The 20,494-nt window shown below is 61.8% G+C and overlaps 1 protein-coding gene and 1 non-coding gene across 8 annotated transcripts; both read right to left on the bottom strand.

Moving 5' to 3' along the window:
• Positions 1-443: 443 nt before the first annotated feature.
• On the bottom strand, positions 444-19,793 carry AP1B1 (adaptor related protein complex 1 subunit beta 1). 7 transcript variants are annotated; one of them, XM_061370490.1, is made up of 24 exons: positions 18,894-18,986; positions 18,136-18,241; positions 17,188-17,323; positions 15,966-16,211; positions 14,908-15,098; positions 14,126-14,347; positions 12,207-12,327; positions 11,960-12,055; positions 10,719-10,834; positions 9,984-10,149; positions 8,494-8,592; positions 7,789-8,048; positions 6,738-6,939; positions 6,197-6,217; positions 5,883-5,912; positions 5,659-5,802; positions 5,097-5,242; positions 4,571-4,700; positions 3,446-3,530; positions 2,254-2,340; positions 1,602-1,756; positions 1,176-1,196; positions 654-729; positions 444-552 (listed from the first exon to the last, which is right to left on the bottom strand). In XM_061370490.1, the coding sequence occupies exons 1-23, from the start codon at positions 18,928-18,930 to the stop codon at positions 655-657; spliced, it is 2,892 nt and encodes a 963-aa protein (XP_061226474.1). In that variant the 5' UTR covers positions 18,931-18,986; the 3' UTR covers positions 444-552; position 654. The 7 variants fall into 7 exon arrangements, with proteins under 7 accessions (XP_061226474.1, XP_061226476.1, XP_061226481.1 ...); XM_061370497.1 differs by adding an exon at positions 19,726-19,793 and having other exon boundaries at positions 451-729; positions 18,894-18,953; XM_061370492.1 differs by lacking the exon at positions 1,176-1,196.
• Positions 4,912-5,014, bottom strand: LOC133221759 (small nucleolar RNA SNORD125). Its single transcript, XR_009728064.1, has one exon. It is a non-coding gene; the product is annotated as a small nucleolar RNA SNORD125 (small nucleolar RNA).
• Positions 19,794-20,494: the final 701 nt, after the last annotated feature.

Genomic DNA, 20,494 nt, shown 5'->3' with positions numbered 1-20,494 from the left:
CCCATGGGGTCCCCCCGAACCCCAGCAGCAGCCATCCCCTTCATGGACCACTCACCATGAGCAGAGCATAGAGTTCTAGTGTATATATTAGATATCTCCTGCACCCAGTGCTCCCAGGGAGGGGTGACCCATGGCTTGAGGGAGCAGCACATCCTCACCAGCACCCATGGGTGACAGTGGGGCTGCTCGGAGGGGGCAGAGGGAGGGGTGTGATTGATGCTTAGAGCCCTCCCAGGCCCACAGAGGGGCTGGAAAAGCCCTTTTAGTGCTGCACATGGAAGCGCAGGCTCAGGTTTGAGAGCCTGGAGCCCTTCTGGGATCTGTGGAGCAGCTCCCATGAGAAGCAGACCCTGTCCCATGGGTGCTGAACCCTCCCCCAGAGCCCCCCATGGGCGCAGGGTGAAGCAGAGCAGCAGCCCCCAGAGGGCTCATAGAGGGGACAACATCAAGGAGGATGCAGCATCACTCACACAGGGATGCAGGGATGCTCCTGCCCTCCTCTGCTCACCCCAGCCCCGATGGAGATGGAGGGAGGGTCCCAAGGGCTGGCTCCTCGGCAGGAAGGAGAGGAGAGGTGAGACATGCACATGGGTCCTGCCCCACATCCTGGGGTGGGAGCGGGAGGAGAGGAGGGCGAGGGGCCGCAGCAGCACCTCAGTTCTTGAGGATGGTCTCATAGGCTTGGTAGATGTACTGGGACACCTCCGGCGCGCGGCATTTCAGGGATAACTGCGGGAAGAGAGGCAGGGATGGGGGTCACGGCCCCACAGCATCCCCCATGGGCACAGCACGGCCCCAGCTCCGCATCACAGCGGGGTCAGAGTGGTACCAAAAGGCATGGAGCATCCAAACCCCCTCCCCGGTGCTGGGGCAGCGCATGCAGGGGGCAGGCAGAGGCACACGGGGAGGCTTCAATCCCTGCCTGCAGCAGTGATTTGCTTTGGGATTAAGTGACTGAACCCAAAGAGCTCCTCCTCAGCCCACAGGGAAAGGGGTGCAGAGGCAGGGGGGGATCCGCTGGGATAAGGATGCGCAGCTCCGCTCATCCCTAGGGATGCATGGGAGCATCCTGCCCCTCCGCTTCACCTGCTGAGGCCAAAGAGGCACCGAAGGGATGGGGAATGCAGGGACAGGGAAGCGGGAGCAGGCAGGGACAGCCCCAAGCAGGTACAAACCAGTGTCCTGACCTCCAGATCCTGCGGGAGCGCACGGGAAGCAGGGGACAGAGATGCAGAGGTGTGAGTGGAGGGGACCCTGCTCATCCCAACCCCAGGAAAACCGGCCCCGAGGGACAGGGATGGGCCCCAGCAGCAGGACAATGGGGATGGGTCCAAATCACAGCCAGGCCTTGGCTCTGAGGCTGCCAGCTGGGGGTGCCCAGGGGTTGATGTCAATGGAGGTGTGGGGATGGGACCTCTTGGTCTCCTTTCGGTGCCATCACGGGCCCCATCCCACCCTCCCCACAGGCCACTGGGACCAGCACAAGGGATGGAGGTGGTCCCAGCACCACGGATGCGCCATTGGAGCACCGAGCCCAAGGCAGCAGCAGCCTCAGCCAGGGGGCTGATGGGGAGGCAGAAAGGGAAGGGAAGGGGAGGTACCGTGAAGCTGGGGTTACTGGGCTGGATCCGGAGCTCCGCCAGCACCCAGATGCCATTGGTGAGCTTCAGGGACTGGTAGAGCATGTCCTGCCCCTCCACGTTCCTCTTGGCGATGGTGAAGATGTTGCTGCCTTGGAGCTTGCTGCTAATGGCATCTGTATGGGGAGGGAGCTGCTGTGGGGCAGGGCATGGGGCTCCCCACAGCTCTGTCCATAGCTCCCCCTGGCTGGGATGCAGCACATCCAGCACCCTCCATCCCCCTGCAGCGAGGAGCAGCACCCAGGCCCTCCCCACAGTGACAGCCCAGAACCATGGAACCACCCCACAAAGCTCAGCTCCCTGCTGCCAGAGGGATGGAAAGGACTTGGATGGCCCCGACCAGGGTCTGCTCCTCCTGCTTGGCACCTGGAGAAGGGGCTGGGAGAGCAAGGAGGTGCCCAAGGAGCCCTGGGGATGGGATGCTCAGAGGCTGACCCACAGCAGCGGTCCCCATGCAGGGACCCCAGAGCATCTCCTAGGTCTCCATGATGAGCGGAAGCAAAGCAGCTCCCTCCTGGAACACACGGGGATGGGGCTCCCACCTCCCCGGGCTGGGGGCACTGGGAGGAGCTGCTCCCCAGCAGCCAGGGCCTTGGGGAGGGGTTGGACCCACCTGCATTGAGGGAGCAGTCTTTGATCTGGAACTGGGCCTCGTTCTCATTGGGAATGTCCTTCCATGTGGCCAGGAACATCTGCCGCTCTGCAGGGAGGGATGGGACAGCGCTGCTGAGCCCACAGCATCCCCATGGCATGGAGCAGGGACACGGAGCAGGGATGCTGCCACATCGATCCCATCCTGCAATCCCCTCCAGCAGCTTCCCAAGGCAGCCCCACAGGTCAGCCTGTTCCAATGCCTGAGCACCCTCTGGGGCAGGAATTGTTCCTCAGCTCCATCTAAACCTGCCCTGGTGCAGCTTGAGGCCGGTTCCTCTTGTCCCATCCCTTGTTCCTTGGGAGCAGAGCCCAGCCCCTCCTGGCTCCATCCTCCTGTCAGGCAGTTGGAGGCAGCCATCAGGTCCCCCCTGAGCCTTCTCTTCTCCAGACTGAACCCCCCAGGTCCCTCAGCCCTTCCCCATCACACTTGGGCTCCAGGCCCTGCACCAGCCCCAGTGCCCTTCTCTGGCCCCACTCCAGCCCCTCAGTGTCTCTCTTGGAGTGAGGGGCCCAGAGCTGAGCACAGGATTCGAGGTGCAGCCTCACCAGTGCCCAGCACAGGGGCACAATCCCTGCCCTGGCCCTGCTGCCGCACTGGTGCTGATCCAGCCCAGGATGCTGGGGGCTTCTTGGCTGCCTGGGCACAAGCTGCTCATGTTCAGCTCCATCAATCAGCATCCCCAGCTCCTTTCCCAGGAGCAGTTTCCAGGTGCTGTTCCTCAAGCCTGGAGCACTGCATGGGGTTGTTGTGGCCCAAGTGCGGGACCAGCACTGAGCCTTTTGAACCTCATCCCATGGATCCTGTCCAGATCCCTCTGCAGAGCCTCCTGCCCTCCACAGATGAACCTGGTGCCACTGGGGACACCCCCATCCCCTCATCCGGGTCACCAGTGAGGACATCCAACCCTGGCCCCAGTACCAAGCCCTGAGGGGCACCACCAGTACCCAGTGCCCATCTGGATGAGCCAAGCAAAGCCAGAGCTGCCCCTGCCCATGAGGAGTCAGAGGGTGCCTCAAAGCACCTCGGGTACCACAGCGTGGCCAATGCAGGCCTGGCAGCACCCCTGCCTGCTCCAGGCCTCCGGCAGCATTCCCAGGGCTGGGAATGTGGTCAGGGCTGGGATGGCACCTGCAGACCCAGCTCAACTCACCCATCTTCCCGTCCTCCACGAAGAGGATGTGCAGCGGGTACAGGGTGCTGAAGTAGAACACATCGATGTTGTTTTTCACCGCGACCTGGGATGGAAGGACATGGGGACATCAACGCCTCCTCCAGCCTGGAGAGCATCCCATCCCGTCCCATCAATCCCATCCCATCATCCCACCCCAACCCATCCCATCATCCCACCCCATCCCATCATCCCATCATCCCACCCCATCATCCCACCCCAACCCATCCCATCATCCCATCCCATCATCCCATCCCATCCCATCATCCCATCCCACCCCATTCCATCATCCCACTCCATCCCATCATCCCACCCCATCCCATCATCCCATCATCCCACTCCATCCCATCATCCCATCCCATCATCCCACCCCAACCCATCCCATCATCCCACCCCATCCCATCATCTCATCCCATCCCACCCCATTCCCTCATCCCACCCCATCCCATCATCCCATCCTATTCCATCATCCCATCCTATTCCATCATCCCATCCTATTCCATCATCCCATCCTGTTCCATCATCCCATCCTATTCCATCATCCCATCCTATTCCATCATCCCATCCTATTCCATCATCCCATCCCATCATCCCATCCCATTCCATCATCCCACTATCCCACTCCATCCCATCATGCCATCCCATTCCATCATCCCACTCCATCCCATCATCCCATTTTATTCCATCATCCCACCCCATCCCATCATCCCATCCCATCATCCCACTCCATCCCATCATCCCATCCCATCATCCCATCCCATTCCATCATCCCACCATCCCACTCCATCCCATCATGCCATCCCATTCCATCATCCCACCCCATCCCATCATCCCACCCCATCCCATCATCCCACCCCATCCCATCATCCCACCCCATCCCATCATCCCATCCTATTCCATCATCCCACCCCACCCCATCATCCCATCCCATCCCTCTGGAGCCAGGCTGCACGCAAGCCAAGGGAAGGCTCTCCCCCATAGAAGTGGTGTCAAACCCAACTCAGGCTGAGCTGAGCACTGTGGAGCCGTTCCTCCTCACCAGCTCCTGCTCCACACCCCCATCCCGAGGCAGCCCCCCCTGGGCCCCATTCCCAGCTCCATCCCTACCTGGAGGTTGTTCAATGGATCCATCTTCATGACGGAGCCGACCGTGTTCAGGGGCAGGGAGATCTCCACGGACTGGTTGGGGGCGAGGGGAGCGTGGACCTGGAGAGGAGCCGCTGGGGCCAGGCCGAAGCTGGAGGTGGGGGACACACGAGGAGGGCAGGGGGTTGGTGTAGGGAGGGAGCAGGTGATGGCACAGGGCACCCCAACCCACCTCAGCATCCCCTGCCCTTTGGGGACGACCAGGACCTCACCCCTTCCTCCCAGACACTCACACCCATTGGGAGCATCCCTTGGGGGGTCCCTTTGAGGGTCACCAGGAGGCCAAGCAATGGGGCAGCGCTTTAAGAACAGCCTCTTCAGTCAACTTCTTAGAGGCTTTGGTTTGATGCTCATCACCACCAGAGCCATCAGAGAGCGGGGTCATCACGTGAGGCTGGTCCAGCCCTCGCCGCCCCTTCATCCCAGCCTATTCCATGCACAACCATTGAGCCCATGGCACAGGGTGCTGGCTCCTGGGGCTCCTCACCTATTGCGGTTGAACTGGATGGCGAAGTCGGACATGACCTGCAGGGCCTTGTTGGTCAGCACCAGCTCCATGGAGATGGAGCCCACCTGGCGAGTGAAGGTGCCCGAGATCTCCAGCCCCTTGGCCTTCATGGCAGGGAGCCACACCTGGGGGAGCAGAGAGACCCTGAGGGGCTGCAGGGACAGGCCAAGGGGAATGGCTTGAACCTGCCCAAGCTGAGCTCTTAGGCAGAAGAGAGTGGTGGGACACTGCTATGGGTTTAATGGAGAAGCTGTGGCTGCCCCATCCCTGGCAGTGCTCAAGGCCAGGCTGGACACAGGGGCTTGGAGCAAGCTGCTCCAGTGGAAGGGGTCCCTGCCTGTGGCAGGGGTTGGAGCTGGATGGGCTTTAAGGTCCCTTCAACCCAAACCGCTCTGGGATGCTGAGGGGTCTCCAAGCTGCAGACTCAGCGCCTCTCACCCCGCACACCCCAAACCCAGCTCTGGGCAGGCCATGACCCGGCAGCCCCTGCTCCCACCCCTGCTTTAGGGCCTCCCCCCCCTGCCCCATGCACCCCACTCACCGCTTTGGGTGCCACGTAGGACCCCGGCAGGGCGCCCACCCCACCGGTGAGGTCAAAGAGGTCCCCGAGGCCGCTGCCGAGGGGGGCCCCCAGGGTTGTGGGCATGGTGGTGCTGGGAACTGGGGTGAAGCCACCGCCACCGATCTGTGTGGGGACAAAGGGATGGGTTATGGGGGGCACCGTGGGGCAGGGCAGGAGGAGGAGGATGCAGAGGACACACTCACAGCAGGGCTGCCTCCCACATCGCTGCGCAGCTGCAAGAGAACACAGGGGCGTGAGCAGGGGCCAGTGCTCCATTGGGCACAGGGGACAAAGGGGACAGGTCCCATTGGGGTCCTTCCTTAGGGCACCCCCTAAAGGCATCGGAATGGGGCAACGATGGCCTGGAGTCCGCAGGGATGCTCCAGTGGTCCTTCCAGAGGAAGTGGGGTGACATTGGGATAGTGCAGAGGAGGGCTCAGGCTGCATGGGGGGAGCAGGGGCAGTGGGGTTGGGGCTACACGTGGGGGACGGGGCCACGACAAGGGCTGATCCATACCCCTTCCGACTCGTCCCCCATCTCCAAGCAGAAGCAGGGAAGGCGCAGAGAGGAGCCAGGCACATGCAGAGAGGAGCCAGGAGAGAGGAGACAAAACCAGAGAGAGACAGAGAGAAAGGCAGGAGGGAGGAGAGGTCAGTCCTGCTGCAGCACCACATCCGCCCATCCGCCCATGCCCTGGAGCATCATCCCATTCCCAAGCCCTGCGCATCCACAACAGAGGGTTATGGACCATGAGGGGCAGGGAGCACAGGGACCTCCCCTTGGGGGCTCTGCTGGAGCTGAGGAGCAGCAGAGGAACCCCCAAACTCCTTTCCACACAGTGTGGGGCTTGGGATGAGCAATCACCCCTGCAGCACAGCACAGTGCAAGCATCCACTCATGGACCGGGAGCACTGCTCCCACCACAGCCATTGGATGAGGACCAGGTGAATGGGGTGCAGCATCCCTATGGCCGCACCAGTGCAGAGGGAAGGATGAGCCCTGTGCAGAGCAGCCCACCCCATCCCCAGCCCTCGGGGGAGGGGGGGCTGTGACGTACCAGGCTGTCCAGGCCCCCCCCGAGCAGGTCCACAGCCCCCATCTGCACAGCGGAGGTGGCCATGGGGGGGCCGCTGACCGGCGGCCCCAGGTCCAGGTTGAGCAGGTCCCCAAGGAGGTCTCCCTGTGCAGGGATCACTGCGGGCTGCTCCCCTGCCTGTACCCCTGGGGGGGCTGCCTCCGGGCTCTCGGTGCTCTCGCTCCTGCAGGGAATGGCAAAGGAGAGAGGTGAGGAGGAGGCAATGGGTCCAATGGGGACACCAGAGCATCCACATGGAGACAGCGCTGCTCCAAGCGGAGCATCCTCCACCTGTGTCTGAGATCACTCCTACAGCCTTGCAAGGGAGCACTGAAACCTGCTCCTGCTGCAGACCCTCCTTTGGGAATGGGGCACCTCAGCTCAGCTCCAAGCACATGGATCCATGGGCTGCACCCCCAGAGTGTGAGCAGTACCTCAGGGAGGGGATCCTGCCCCTCTGCTGTGCAATGGGGAGACCCCCCCTGCAGCCCTGATCCAGCTCTGGGGCAGCAGCACAAGAGGGACCTGGAGCTGTTGGAGCGAGTGCAGAGGAGGCCATGGGGATGCTGCGAGGGCTGGAGCAGCTCTGCTCTGGAGCCAGGCTGAGAGAGCTGGGCTGGGGCAGCCTGGAGAAGAGAAGGCTCCTGAAGGGGAGACCTTAGAGCAGCTCCAGTGCCTAAAGGGGCTGCAGGAAACCTGGAGAGGGGCTTGGGACAAGGGCCTGTAGGGACAGGCCAAGGGGAATGGCTTGAACCTGCCCGAGGGGAGACTGAGCTGAGCTCTTAGGCAGAAGCTCTTCCCTGTGAGGGTGCTGAGGCGCTGGCACAGGGTGCCCAGAGAAGCTGTGGCTGCCCCATCCCTGGCAGTGCTCAAGGCCAGGTTGGACACAGGGGCTTGGAGCAAGCTGCTCCAGTGGAAGGGGTCCCTGCCTGTGGCAGGGGTTGGAGCTGGAGGAGCTTTAAGGCCCCTTGAACCCAACCCATGCTGGTTCTGTGTCTCCATGGCAGTCCCAGCACTGGGGGCAGATACTCACGAGCCCGTCCGCGGGGGCAAGCTCTTGTGCACGACCCCTCTGCTGCCCTCCACGAAGGCGCTGGGGGGTTTGTGGTACACAGAGGCCAAGGTCCCGATGTAGCAGATGAGCTCGTCCAGCAGCGTGGGCTCGATGAGGTCGGTCTCCTCGGAGATGAGGGGTTTCTCGGCCAGCACCACCTCCTTGGCAGCCACGGGGTCCGTGGACAGCAGGCGCCAGTAGATGTAGCCGCGGTCCCGCAGGTCGGGGTTGTCCGAGTCCTTTGGGAAGCACTGGGATTAGTGCCAAGGCCACCAGGGCAGGAGGAACTGCAGCGACCATAGAGCATCCTGCCCTGAGCTGAGTCTTACTGGGGTGTTTCAAGGGCAGGTTGGACAGGGCCTTTGGCACCATGGTGTAGTGTGAGGTGTTCCTGCCCATGGCAGGGGTTGGGACTGGATGAGCTTTAAGGTCCAGGCTGGGATGCTGAATGGCTGAAGCCATTGATGTCCCTATGGAGAGACCGCACTGCTTTGCTCCCCCAGCTTCAGCAGGGGAACTGCACAAGCTGCCTCCAGTGGTGCAGGAGGTGCTGTCCTCACTGCAGGCCTTCAACCCTCAGGTCCCCCGGGCATCACCCTCCTGCCTGCAGCACCATTCCCACTGCCCCACTGGGGATGGCAAAGCCAAGGGAAGCTCTCCCTTCGCTCCGCAGCCGTCACCCACCTGCGTGGCCAGGCTCAGGACCTGCTGCACCAGCTCCTGGGTCTCGGTGGGCTTCTTCAGGAACAGCTTCACGATGGCTGTGAGCAGCTGGAGCTGCACCTGCGGGAGCACACGGACACATCCCACCAGGGACCGCCCCAGGGGTGCTGCTGGGACCTGACCCCAACCTGCCCAAACACATGGGGACAGTGCTGGTGGAAAGGGTCAGGATGCTCAGCACGGCTCCCCAGCCAAGCTGCTCGCCCTCAGCCCATCACAGCCACAGCCTCACACAGAGGGCACTGGGCAGGATACTGGGACCAGGATACAGGGTCCCACATGGGGAAGGCCAGAGCATCCTCTGGATAACAGCAGGGATTCCCCTCCAACAGCCCCTTTAGCCCATTTCAAAGCCACCGGCCCCAGCTGCCCTGGCAGAAGGAGCAGGCACGGTCCCCTCTGCTCGCTTCATCCCTCTGCTCGCTTCATCCCTCTGCCTCCATTTCCCAGCTCCCAAGGGCTGATCCTGCCTGGCACTGAGGAATCAGAGGTGGCCACTTGGTCCCTTCCCAGCTAGGAAAGAGGGAAGGTGCTTGGGCCAGCACTGTGGTGGCATTCCATGGACCACCGCAGGGCACCCTCAGCACACGCTGGCTCCAGCGGGAGCCTTGTCCTGGTGTCCCCCCCGGCCAGTGCAGGGTGCTGGTACCTGGGTGCTCTCCCTACCTGGGTGCTCTCCCTACCTGGGTGCTCTCGGTACCCGGGTGCTCTCCCTACCCGGGTGCTCTCTCCACCCGGGCGCTCTCCCTACCTGGGTGCTCTCCCTGCCTGGGTGCTCTTGGTACCTGGGTGCTCTCCCTACCCGGGCGCTCTCCCTACCTGGGTGCTCTCCCTGCCTGGGTGCTCTTGGTACCTGGGTGCTCTCCCTACCTGGGTGCTCTCCCTGCCTGGGTGCTCTCCCTGCCTGGGTGCTCTTGGTACCTGGGTGCTCTCCCTACCTGGGTGCTCTCCCTACCTGGGTGCTCTCCCTACCTGGGTGCTCTCCCTACCTGGGCGCTCTCCCTACCTGGATGCTCTCCCTACCTGGATGCTCTCCCTACCTGGATGCTCTCCCTACCTGGATGCTCTCCCTACCTGGATGCTCTCCCTACCTGGGTGCTCTCCCTACCTGGGCGCTCTCCCTACCTGGGTGCTCTCCCTACCTGGGTGCTCTCCCTACCTGGGTGCTCTCCCTTGCTCTCCCTCTGGGCTCTCCCTACCTGGTGCTCTCCCTACCTGGGCGCTCTCCCTACCTGGATGCTCTCCCTGCCTGGATGCTCTCCCTACCTGGGTGCTCTCCCTACCTGGGTGCTCTCCCTACCCGGGCGCTCTCCCTGCCTGGGCCCTCTCCCTGCCTGGGCGCTCTCCCTACCTGATGCTCTCCCTACCTGATGCTCTCCCTACCTGGGCGTTCTCCCTACCTGGATGCTCTCAGTACCTCGATGCTCTCAGTACCTCGGTGCTCTCCCTACCTGGGTGCTCTCATCGTGGAAGCCCTCCAGGAAGCTCTCGAGCAGCTCATCCGCGTTATCGATGCGCTCCGCGTACTCTCCCACGATCCAGATCATGGCAGCGCGCGCCTCGGGCTCGTCCAGGGAGTCCAGGTTCTCGCACAGGGTGGCGATGACGCTCTCATACCTTCCATGGGACAGCATCAGAGCCACCCCAGCACCCTCAGCACAGCCAGGGGCACAGCAGGAGCCTGCTGGTACCTGCTCCCCCCGGAGCGCATCCCCCTCCTCGCCAGCCCTGCTGCTCAGTGCAGCCCCTCTCGTTTGGCCTCTGCATCCCCCCTCTTTGTGCAGAGCTCCCCTTCATCACCAGTGCAGCTCATGGGCATCTATTCCTGCTGTTAGTGCACAGCTCCCTCATCTCACACACACTGGGGCTCACATGGAACACTCCCTCTCCCCCTGTTTCCCTTGCTCCAGCATCAGCAGTGATGAGTTAGGAACCAGGGACAGTTTATGCTGACACAAGGGACATCAAAAGGCTCTGGTGGCTCCTGCCCGTGTGCCTCTGGCACTGCCACTGTGGGGCTGGGGACTCCAGGGCAGCACTGAGCACTGATCCCAACCCCACATGGCAACGCACCCAAAGCCACCTCCACGGCAGCACCCACCACCCCATGGGGAGCTCCCCCCCTGCACCCCGAGCACACAGCATGCTGGCCCAGGGGCAGCAGCACCCACCCCGGGGTCACCTACTTGTTGGGGTACTTGCGGAAGATGTCCTTGATGACCACGATGGCCTCCTGCACCACGTAGTTCACTTTGGTCTGGATGAGGTCCAGCAGGGTGCTCACACAGCGCTCGGCCGATTGCTGGTGGAGGCACTGGGTCAGTCAAGGAGCAATGATCTTACATCCCCATCCCAAAGCCTCTGCTGCCTCATCCCCTCCACACCGCTCCCAAACCCAGCCCAGAACAGAACTGGGGACACACAAGTGTGGTCTCCCCTTTCCACCCATGCCTGGCTCCTTCTCATCCTCTGCACGCTCCCCCTACCCCTGATCCCATGGGATGCATTTCCCACCGCTGGGAGCAGCAAGCTCCAAGCTGAGCAGCAGCACCTTGCTCCCTGCCTCAGCCCGGAGCTGCACAGCCACAGGGCTCTGCATTGAGACAGGGGAAAAGCAGTGCCAGGGTAATAAATCCTCCTGGGAGAGGCTGGTTCATTGCAGAGGAGCCTGGAGAAGAGAAGGCTGCGTGGAGACCTCATAGCAGCCTTCCAGTATCTGAAGGGGGGTATAGGGATGCTGGGGAGGGACTCTTCATTAGGGACTGTAGTGATAGGACAAGGGGTAATGGGTTAAAACTGAAACAGGGGAAGTTTAGATTGGATATAAGGAGGAAGTTCTTTCCTGTTAGGGTGGTGAGGCACTGGAATGGGTGCCCAGGGAGGTTGTGAATGCTCCATCCCTGGCAGTGCTCAAGGCCAGGCTGGACAGAGCCTTGGGTGGCATGGTTTAGTGTGAGGTGTCCCTGCCCATGGCAGGGGGGTTGGAACTGGATGATCTTAAGGTCCTTTCCAACCCAAACCATTCTATGATTCTATGATTGCTCCAACAGCAGAGCCTGAGCCTGCTCCAGAGCATCTCCTGCCCCTCACCAGCACTGAGCTCTTTATGACTGAGGATGCTCTGAGTAAACCCAGTGAGGCAGCAGCTGCCTCAGAGCTGCACGGCCCTGCCTGTGAGCCAGCTGCACCCAGAGCCACTGCTCCAGCAGGGATTCTGTTAACCTCCTCCTTCCAGTCACCCCCAAGGGGAAGCAAAACCTCCCAGTGCTCAGCGAGGGCTCCGATCCCTCCCTTGTGGTACCTGGAGGTTTCCTGCAGCCCCTTTAGGCACTGGAGCTGCTCTAAGGTCTCCCCTTCAGGAGCCTTCTCTTCTCCAGGCTGCCCCAGCCCAGCTCTCTCAGCCTGGCTCCAGAGGAGCTGCCCTCACCTCCACCTTGATGGCGCAGCGGCCGATGGCTCTCACCGCCTTCCTCACGAAGTCCACGTCCACCTCCGTGGCGTATTCCTTCAGCTCGGCCAGCACCTGCAGGGGCACGGGGCCCTGAGCACCAGCACCAAGGCAAGGCACCAGGGGAGAGGGGCAGGGGCAGAGCTGCTCCAGTGCATCCTGCACAGCGGGGTCCCGTGGGGCTGGAGCATCCCGCATCCCCTCCCTGGCGCAGGCAGGCCCTGACCTGAGCAATGTTGGCCTGCGATGCCAGGCGGATCATGATGTCCAGCTTCTCCAGCTTGACGTAGATGGGGTCGTTGTACTTGACAAAGAACACCTTCATCTCGTGCTTCAGGATCTCGGGCCTGCAGGGAGAGGAGGTGATGGAGGGAGCGATGCTTGGACCACACAGTGAGGACACCAAAGAGCTTCCAGAAACCCAGCCCCGATGCTGCTGCACGCTGGTCAGGAGATGGATGGGGACCCGTTCACCCCACCTGCAGCCAGCTAATGCCCCCAATCCACACTCATCCGTTGCTCCATCAGCCTCCTACGAGCATGAAGCATTGCTCCTGATCCCAGGTTGGAGCTGGGATGGGGAAGGATCGAGGACACAAGGTGAAGAAACCCAGACCAGGAGAGTCTGGACCAGCAGGATGAGGCTCCCTGGCCACAGGCACAAGGCTTTGGGGGCCTGCTTAACGCCAAGGAATCCAAGATCCTGTGATCATCCCGCCGGGACTGTGCCCCTTGGCACACACAGGGGACAGCACAACCTTGCCACAAAGACAGAGAGCAACAGGGGACGTTTGTCTTGCCAAGGGACACGTTGGGGGAAGCAGGGATGCAAACCCTAAGGCTAGGCTGGACCTTCCTCATCCCCTCTCTCTCTAAGCTGGGGAGAGAGAGGCCAGGTCCAGCTCCAAGGGGACAAACCCGCCTCCCCCTCCCCGCTCCCAGGGACATTAATTGCTTCCTGCTTCTCCCAGAAATTGCTGCTATTTATAAGGGACAACCACGGTGATGGCTGGGAGGAGCTGGGAGCGCAGAGCCTGCCTCTCCAGCTGGCCAGCGCTGCTCTGGGCACACGTGCGGGGCCTCGGACACAACCAGCACGTGGAGATGAGCACAGGGATGGAAGGGCTCAGCCTCCATCCAAAGAGCGCTGCAGAAACAAGGGGATGTGATGGAGCTGCCTCACTGGCACCAAGGGACCAACGCAGAGCGGCAGCGGCTGCCCTCACCATCACCTCCTGCCCCGAAAGAAGGAGGGGATAGAATAAATAGTAAATAACAGCAGGTTTTAAACAGGTTTTGGTCCGTGAGAAGCTCCCCATGACCCAGCCTGAGCCCAGAACCCTCCGTTCACTGGGCTGCACCCCCAGGGTGTGAGCAGCAGCTCAGGGAGGGGATCCTGCCCCTCTGCTGTGCTCTGGGGAGACCCCCCCTGCAGCCCTGATCCAGCTCTGGGGCAGCAGCACAAGAGGGAGTTGGAGCTGTTGGGGGAGCGCAGAGGAGGCCATGGGGATGCTGCGAGGGCTGGAGCAGCTCTGCTCTGGAGCCAGGCTGAGAGAGCTGGGCTGGGGCAGCCTGGAGAAGAGAAGGCTCCTGAAGGGGAGACCTTAGAGCAGCTCCAGTGCCTAAAGGGGCTGCAGGAAACCTGGAGAGGGGCTTGGGACAAGGGCCTGTAGGGACAGGCCAAGGGGAATGGCTTGAACCTGCCCGAGGGGAGACTGAGCTGAGCTCTTAGGCAGAAGCTCTTCCCTGTGAGGGTGCTGAGGCGCTGGCACAGGGTGCCCAGAGAAGCTGTGGCTGCCCCATCCCTGGCAGTGCTCAAGGCCAGGTTGGACACAGGGGCTTGGAGCAAGCTGCTCCAGTGGAAGGGGTCCCTGCCCGTGGCAGGGGTTGGGGCTGGAGGAGCTTTAAGTCCCTTCAACCCAAACCAGGCTGAGATTCCACTACATTCCAATGAAAAGCCCTCCTGATGCTCCCAGCTTGGCTCCTGCTCCCAGCCTCACCTGACCCTCTCTGCTCAACCCTTAAGATGTGAAACAAGAAATGGGACACGGCAGCAAAGCCCCACCACCACCACAGTCAGCGGGGTTGAAGCTTTGGGAAGCTGCATCCATAGGGAACAGGGCACCCCGGAGCGGGGGCACCCACCTTTTCTGCACGATGAGGTTGATGTTGCGCAGGGCCACGTACTGCAGCTCGGGCTCTGCAGAGAGCAGCGTGACCAGCGGCGGGGCCAGCTTCTTGAGCAGCGTCCCATAGTAATCCAGGTCCTTGGAGAGCATCTCCATGAACTTCATCAGCACCTTCACAGCCGAGAGCACCACGGCCGAGTTGGCGTGGGACAGGCGCGGCGTCACCCGCTCGCAGATGCTGCAGGTATGGGGGTGATGGGGAGGGAAGGAAAGAACCCATCAGAGCCCCAAAGAGCCCATCAGAGCCCCAAATAGCCCATCAGAGCTGGTCCTCCTGCTCCCATGCTGCTGCAGTGCTGAAGAGGAACTGCACTGGTGGAGGCTGCAGCACTCAGGACCCTCTCAGGAGATGCTGAAGCCCCCCCCAAGCAAGGTCACATCCCAGCCCCTGCTAACTCCTATTGCAGTGATGCCCTTTCAGGGCTCCCCAGTGCCTCTCACCCCTTGCTGCATGGGAAGGGCACGTTTGGAAGTAGCTCAAGTGCAATCCCTGTGCCAGCACGGGGACAGGACTCACTATGGGACCACGGCACTGTCCAGATGGCCGTGCCCCAGGCACAGAGGCCAGCAGATGCTCACTGTCCCACTTCCCCCAGCAGGATTCCAAGGGTCAGGAGGACCTTCTTAGAGGAGAAGGGGCAGAGCCAGGCCCTGCAGTCGATACCTGCCTGTCCCCCTGCCCTATTCCAGCCCTGCTCCAGTGGTCCCCTTGAGGGCAGCACCCAAATCCCCCCTCACCTCTGGGCCTCCCGGTCATCCTTAGGCATGTAGTTGGCCAGGCAATCCAGGATGAAGATCTGGCCCCACTCTGTGCACTCGTTCAGGGCCGTGAGCAGCTTGTTGATGGACTGTGGGTTGAGGTCCAGGAGGTTGCTGCTCGGGTGAGACTCTGCTATCTCCGACAGCGCCGCTACCGCATTGGCCACTACCTGCCAGGGGGGACAGGACACAGGTTGGGTCGGTGACACCAGGGCTCGGTGACACCAAACAGGGTCCAGCAGCCTGGGGGAAGCTGCTGTAAGCGGATGAGCATCGTCCTTGGGATCAGCTCCTTGCAACCACAGACATCTGGGTGCCAGCATCGCCGCCCCAGCAGCTCACGCTGCGGAGATGAGCAACCAACACCAGCACGGTCCCACCACCCACAGCACATCAAGGAGGGCTCACATGTGCTCAGCAGCAGCGAGCCTTGGCCCTGAGCCTGCTGGGGAGGAGCCCATTCCCTCTCTGCAGCAGCTCCTGGGGTCACCCCTAAGCCTGTGGGGCAGGATGTGAAGAGCAGCAAAGGCTGAGGGGGGAGAACCCCTGGGGGAAGCTGGCTTTGAAGCTCCCACATGGCAGGAAACCCTCAGCAGAAGCAAAAGCCACCAGGGAGGTGGTGTCAGAGCCAGGCATCAGCTCCCCTCTGCCTCCGAGCCGGCTGGGCAGCCTCCTCCCACTGGAATAACAACGCACTGCCAAGGAACCCCGGCATCCCAGAATGGTTTGGGTTGGAAGGGACCTTAAAGCTCCTCCAGCTCCAACCCCTGCCACAGGCAGGGACCCCTTCCACTGGAGCAGCTTGCTCCAAGCCCCTGTGTCCAACCTGGCCTTGAGCACTGCCAGGGATGGGGAACTGGAGAACCATTCCATGCAGGAAACACAGTTCCAGGACAAGGAACAGAGCCTGGAGCCCTGAGCACCAACAGCCCCCAAGAGCACTGGGAAGAGCGCAAAGGGGAGCATGGGATGAAGGGAGAGCATTTACTGCCACATGGATGAATAGAAGAGAGGAGGAGAAAGCAGGATACAATCACCATAGGGTTGGAGTCGGAGATGAGGTCTTTGAGGGTGTCCAGGAAGCCCTGGTCCTCCACCAGCTGGGCATTGATGTCGTGCAGCTTCGCCACGCAGACCGCGGCCGTCTTGCGCACGTAGGGGTCCTCGTCCTTGAGGCACTTCCGCAGGGGCTCGCACAGGTATTCCGTTATCTTATCCACACGGATGCAGCCCATGGTCCGCACCGCCAGCGCCCGGATCAGCGGGTTGGGGTCCTCACAGTCCTGCAGGGATGAGAGGGGGACATGAGAAACCGTGGTCACTGCTGCACCAGTCACAGGCATCAGCGGTGGCTTCAGGACCTCTGAAGGGTTTAACCCTCAGCTCTTGGGTACCAGTCACCCACAGGGCTTTAGCTCCAAAGGTCCCTTGAATGCCACCAAGCCCTAACACCGAGTGATTGGCAACACCAGCACAAGAGGGATGTGGAGCTGTTGGAGCGAGGCCATGGGGATGCTGCGAGGGCTGGAGCAGCTCTGCTCTGGAGCCAGGCTGAGAGAGCTGGGCTGGGGCAGCCTGGAGAAGAGAAGGCTCCTGAAGGGGAGACCTTAGAGCAGCTCCAGTGCCTAAAGGGGCTGCAGGAAACCTGGAGAGGGGCTTGGGACAAGGGCCTGTAGGGACAGGCCAAGGGGAATGGCTTGAACCTGCCCGAGGGGAGACTGAGCTGAGCTCTTAGGCAGAAGCTCTTCCCTGTGAGGGTGCTGAGGCGCTGGCACAGGGTGCCCAGAGAAGCTGTGGCTGCCCCATCCCTGGCAGTGCTCAAGGCCAGGTTGGACACAGGGGCTTGGAGCAAGCTGCTCCAGTGGAAGGGGTCCCTGCCCGTGGAAGGGGTTGGAGCTGGAGGAGCTTTAAGGCCCCTTCCAACCCAAACCCTTCCAGCATCCCTAAAAACACGTTCCTCCGCTCCCAGCTCCAAGTGGAAGATCACAAGGGCTCTCTCAGCTGCAGAGGTTCAGTGCCCAGGCTCACATGATGACAGCTCCATCACGGGAGCTGCCCACAAGCAAAGCTGCTGCTGACACAGCAAGAGGCTGCCAAGAAACCGCTTCCCTTCTGCACTCCCGGGTACCGCTGCTCACGTCTCCCATCCTGGAGGCAGAGCCTGTGCAACCCTGCCCATGCTCCCTCCCCTGGGGCAGGCTACGGAGCAGCCCAGCGTGGAAGCAGGGATGCTTGGTGCACACAGTGCTCGGCCCTCACCTTCACAAAGGTGTTCACTGCCATGATGGCCATGTCGGGCTGGCTCTTGGCGTAGTTCATCAGGTAGAGGTAGACCAGCTTCTTCAGCTCCAGGTTGTCCGTCTGCATGCAGTTCACCACGTCCGGGAAGAGCGCGCTGCAGCATAGAGCATGGCCTTGGAGCTCATCCTGCTCCAGCCCCTGCCATGGGCAGGGACCCCTTCCACTGGAGCAGCTTGCTCCAAGCCCCTGTGTCCAACCTGGCCTTGAGCACTGCCAGGGATGGGGCACTGGAGGAGCACCCCACACAGGACCATGCTCTGCCAGCATGGAGATGGGGGCTCCCCCTTCCCAAACACCCTCAGGTGGGGGATGCCAGAGATGCTGTTTCACCACAAACCAATTGGATTCTTAAGACAGAGAAGGCCCCATTAGACTGTTAACCCACCATAAGGAAAGCAGTCGAGATGGGAGGGTAACAGGGGGGTGATCCCACCCCAGCACATGTCCCTTGGAAGCTTCTCCAGCACCACAAACCCACCCATCGCTCATAGGATCAAACCCAGGCATCCCTCAGGGCTCTGTGAGGGATGAGGGCACAGCAGCAATGTGCTGCTCAGTCACATGGATACAGGAGAAGGGAGAAACCAGTTCCCTGACCTTTCAGACTGGGGTGGCTGCTAAAGGACAATGAACCCCGAGGCCTCTGCCCTACGGGCTCACAGTGGGGTTCCTGCTTGGTTCTTATAACAGACGAAGGAAGCAGAATAATCCCAGTGCCCGCCTGAGCAATCCTTTTAGGCAGATTACACCCCATGCAGGGAGGCTCTGCCTGCCACAGAGCCAGTTACACAAACAGCCCGGGGACAGCTGCAGGCAGTCCTCATCCCAGATGAAATCCAGCAGGAAAACCCCTTGGAGGCATCAGGACCAAGCAGCAGCCCCCCCAAAGGCAGCACCGGCCCGTACCTGACATCCTTGCCCACCGTCATGGATGCGATCACCTTCTTCACAGCCTCCTTCTTCTTCTCCTTCTTGTCGCTGTTCAGTTCCGCCTTCAGCTCAAAGATCTCCCCTGGAGGAAGGGGGAAAGGGAGCTCAGGGCATGGGGCACCCACCTCAATGGGTGCCTGGAGCTGGACACAGCGGTGTCACCGCATCTGTGTGGATCCCTCAGCCCCAGAGGGCTTCAGCACAGGGAAGTGATGAGCATCAGCACCCAGAGCTCAAGCACAGGACATGGGGGTCACTGCAGGGGTAGGGGTTGGGCTGTGGGGTGGTTATTACAGCATATGAGCCCCACACATGATGCTGGGGAGCCCAGCACAGCCTGGATGAGGCCAGGAACAGACAGCGGCCAATGCAGGCACATGGTGGGACCTGCTCCTCCATGGAAAGGATGGCAGCCCCCACATCCCATGTCCCTATGGCAGCTCCCGCATCCCATGTCCCTATGGCAGCCCCACATCCCGTGTCCCTATGGCAGCCCCCACATCCCGTGTCCCTATGGCAGCCCCCACATCCCATGTCCCTATGGCAGCCCCCACATCCCATGTGCCTGTCTGCATTCGGGGCTGGCCCCAAGATGCTCTGACCCCAGGGGCCACCCTGAGGTGTCCATCACAGCATCCCACTTGGGTCTGGGGCCAGAGCTGGGCCCTGCACCAGGTCCTGGCTGCCTGAGTCCATGGAGAAGGGCAGCGGGAGGCTCCTGCTCCTGCTCCTACCTTTCTTGGTGGTGGTGAAGTACTTGGAGTCGGTCATGGTGGCCTCCAGCGAGCTGGGCTCTGGGGACAGAGGCAGAGCAGAGGGGTTGGGGGTCGGTCGCATCCTTGCTGGGCTCCTTATGGAAAGCTCCAGGAAGGAAAAGCCAGGGCAGGGGAATGGGATCTCATGGGAAGAGATGAAGCCCATTATGGTTCACTAAAGAGCACGTGAAGGAGGAGGAGGAGGAGGAGGAAGGCAGACACCAAGGACACCGTTGAAGGGGCAACCCTCACCCCTGCAGCAAGGGCTCAGTGACCTCTCCCTGCCCAAACCCCTTTCCCATGGAACCCCCCCAGTCCCTCCCTGCCACCTCCACAGGGAACAGCTCCGGGATGGGAAGAGGGACCGAGGAGAACCCAGCTCTGCAGCCAGACCAAAGGGAGCTGCTTCCAAGCCCACCCTGCTCCAGCAGCAATGCTTCCCATGGGGAGGTCAGCAGGGACTGGGCTTTTCAGGCTCTCACACCCATCCCTGCTGCTGAGGCAGCAGAGCCAAGAAGAGCAGGGAGGGAAAGAGCTTACAAATGGGTTTTGGATGTAAATGAGCATCTCCAAAGCCAAGCGCAGCAATGCCCTGATGCAGCCACAGGAGCCGCATCCTCTGCTCCCCGGCCAGGGATGGGGATCGGCAGCAGGGACACGAGGATGTGGTGCTGAGCACGCACGAGTGGGGCTGGCAGGGAGGGAGCCGCGCTGTGGGGGGGTGGCAGCGCGGTGCTGATGCTGTTACAGGGGCCAAGGGCACCATGGGGGTACCAGCACTGTGCTCCCTGCAGGACACAGCTCCCGTTACCTGGTGTGGGTTCGGAGCTGTCCTCCCGGCTGCACCGCAGCAGCAGCAGCTCAGATCCTGTCCTGCAAGGGAGGGAGGAGGAGGAGGATTCGCTGCAGTCCCTGCCCTGGCTCCGGCTCAGCCCCGCGCTGCAGGGAGCGAGGTTGGAGCCTGCAGGGAACCGCAGCAGCCAGCACGGAGCCGGGATCCAGCCGGTGCTGCCCCAGCCCCGCACCGCAGTGGGGTTCAACCACCCAAAGCAGTGCAGGGGAGATGCTGCGAGGGCTGGAGCCAGGCTGAGAGAGCTGGGCTGGGGCAGCCTGGAGAAGAGAAGGCTCCTGAAGGGGAGACCTTAGAGCAGCTCCAGGGCCTAAAGGGGCTGCAGGAAAGCTGGAGAGGGGCTGGGGACAAGGGCCTGTAGGGACAGGCCAAGGGGAATGGCTTGAACCTGCCCGAGGGGAGACTGAGCTGATCCCAAGCCCTGAGCTGCCTCCTCCAGCCTGAGCTCAGGAGCCAGGGTTCCCCCCCGCTCCCCACAGCAGCAGGACCAGGCCTGAGCCCAGTGCCTGGAGCAGGGCAAGGAGAGGCCGAGCCCGGTTCAAGCAGCACCAAACCTGGGTGCTCAGCACCCCCTGACAGCCCCAGGATGCGACCAACGGTGAATTCCCCTTTCACAAGCTCGGGCAGGGTCCAGCGCTGGTGCCTGGCGCTGGTTTTGAGGAGGGCAAAGGAAAGGGTTCAGGGGGTGCAGCTCTCGTCTCACCCCATCCCCTCCACATCCCCTTTGTGG

The sequence above is a fragment of the Neopsephotus bourkii genome, unplaced genomic scaffold, assembly GCF_033783945.1.
Source record: "Neopsephotus bourkii isolate Nb327-2 ecotype Australia unplaced genomic scaffold, CSIRO-AGI_Nbou_v1 NB_1542, whole genome shotgun sequence".
In the NCBI taxonomy this organism is placed as follows: domain Eukaryota; kingdom Metazoa; phylum Chordata; class Aves; order Psittaciformes; family Psittacidae; genus Neopsephotus; species Neopsephotus bourkii.
Note: the sequence above shows the minus strand (reverse complement) of the source record. Positions and strands in the feature narration are given on the sequence as shown.

What these genes read in the sequence shown, in the direction of transcription:
- AP1B1 (XM_061370497.1), bottom strand. Translation starts at nt 18,930, where the DNA reads ATGACCGACTCCAAGTACTTCACCACCACCAAGAAAG. An exon ending in ATCCAGTTCAACCGCAATAG is followed by an intron (nt 4,701 to 5,096) that starts GTGAGGAGCCCC and finishes CCCCACCTCCAG; the next exon opens with CTTCGGCCTGGCCCCAGCGG. An exon ending in AGACTGCTCCCTCAATGCAG is followed by an intron (nt 1,757 to 2,253) that starts GTGGGTCCAACC and finishes CTCCCCATACAG; the next exon opens with ATGCCATTAGCAGCAAGCTC.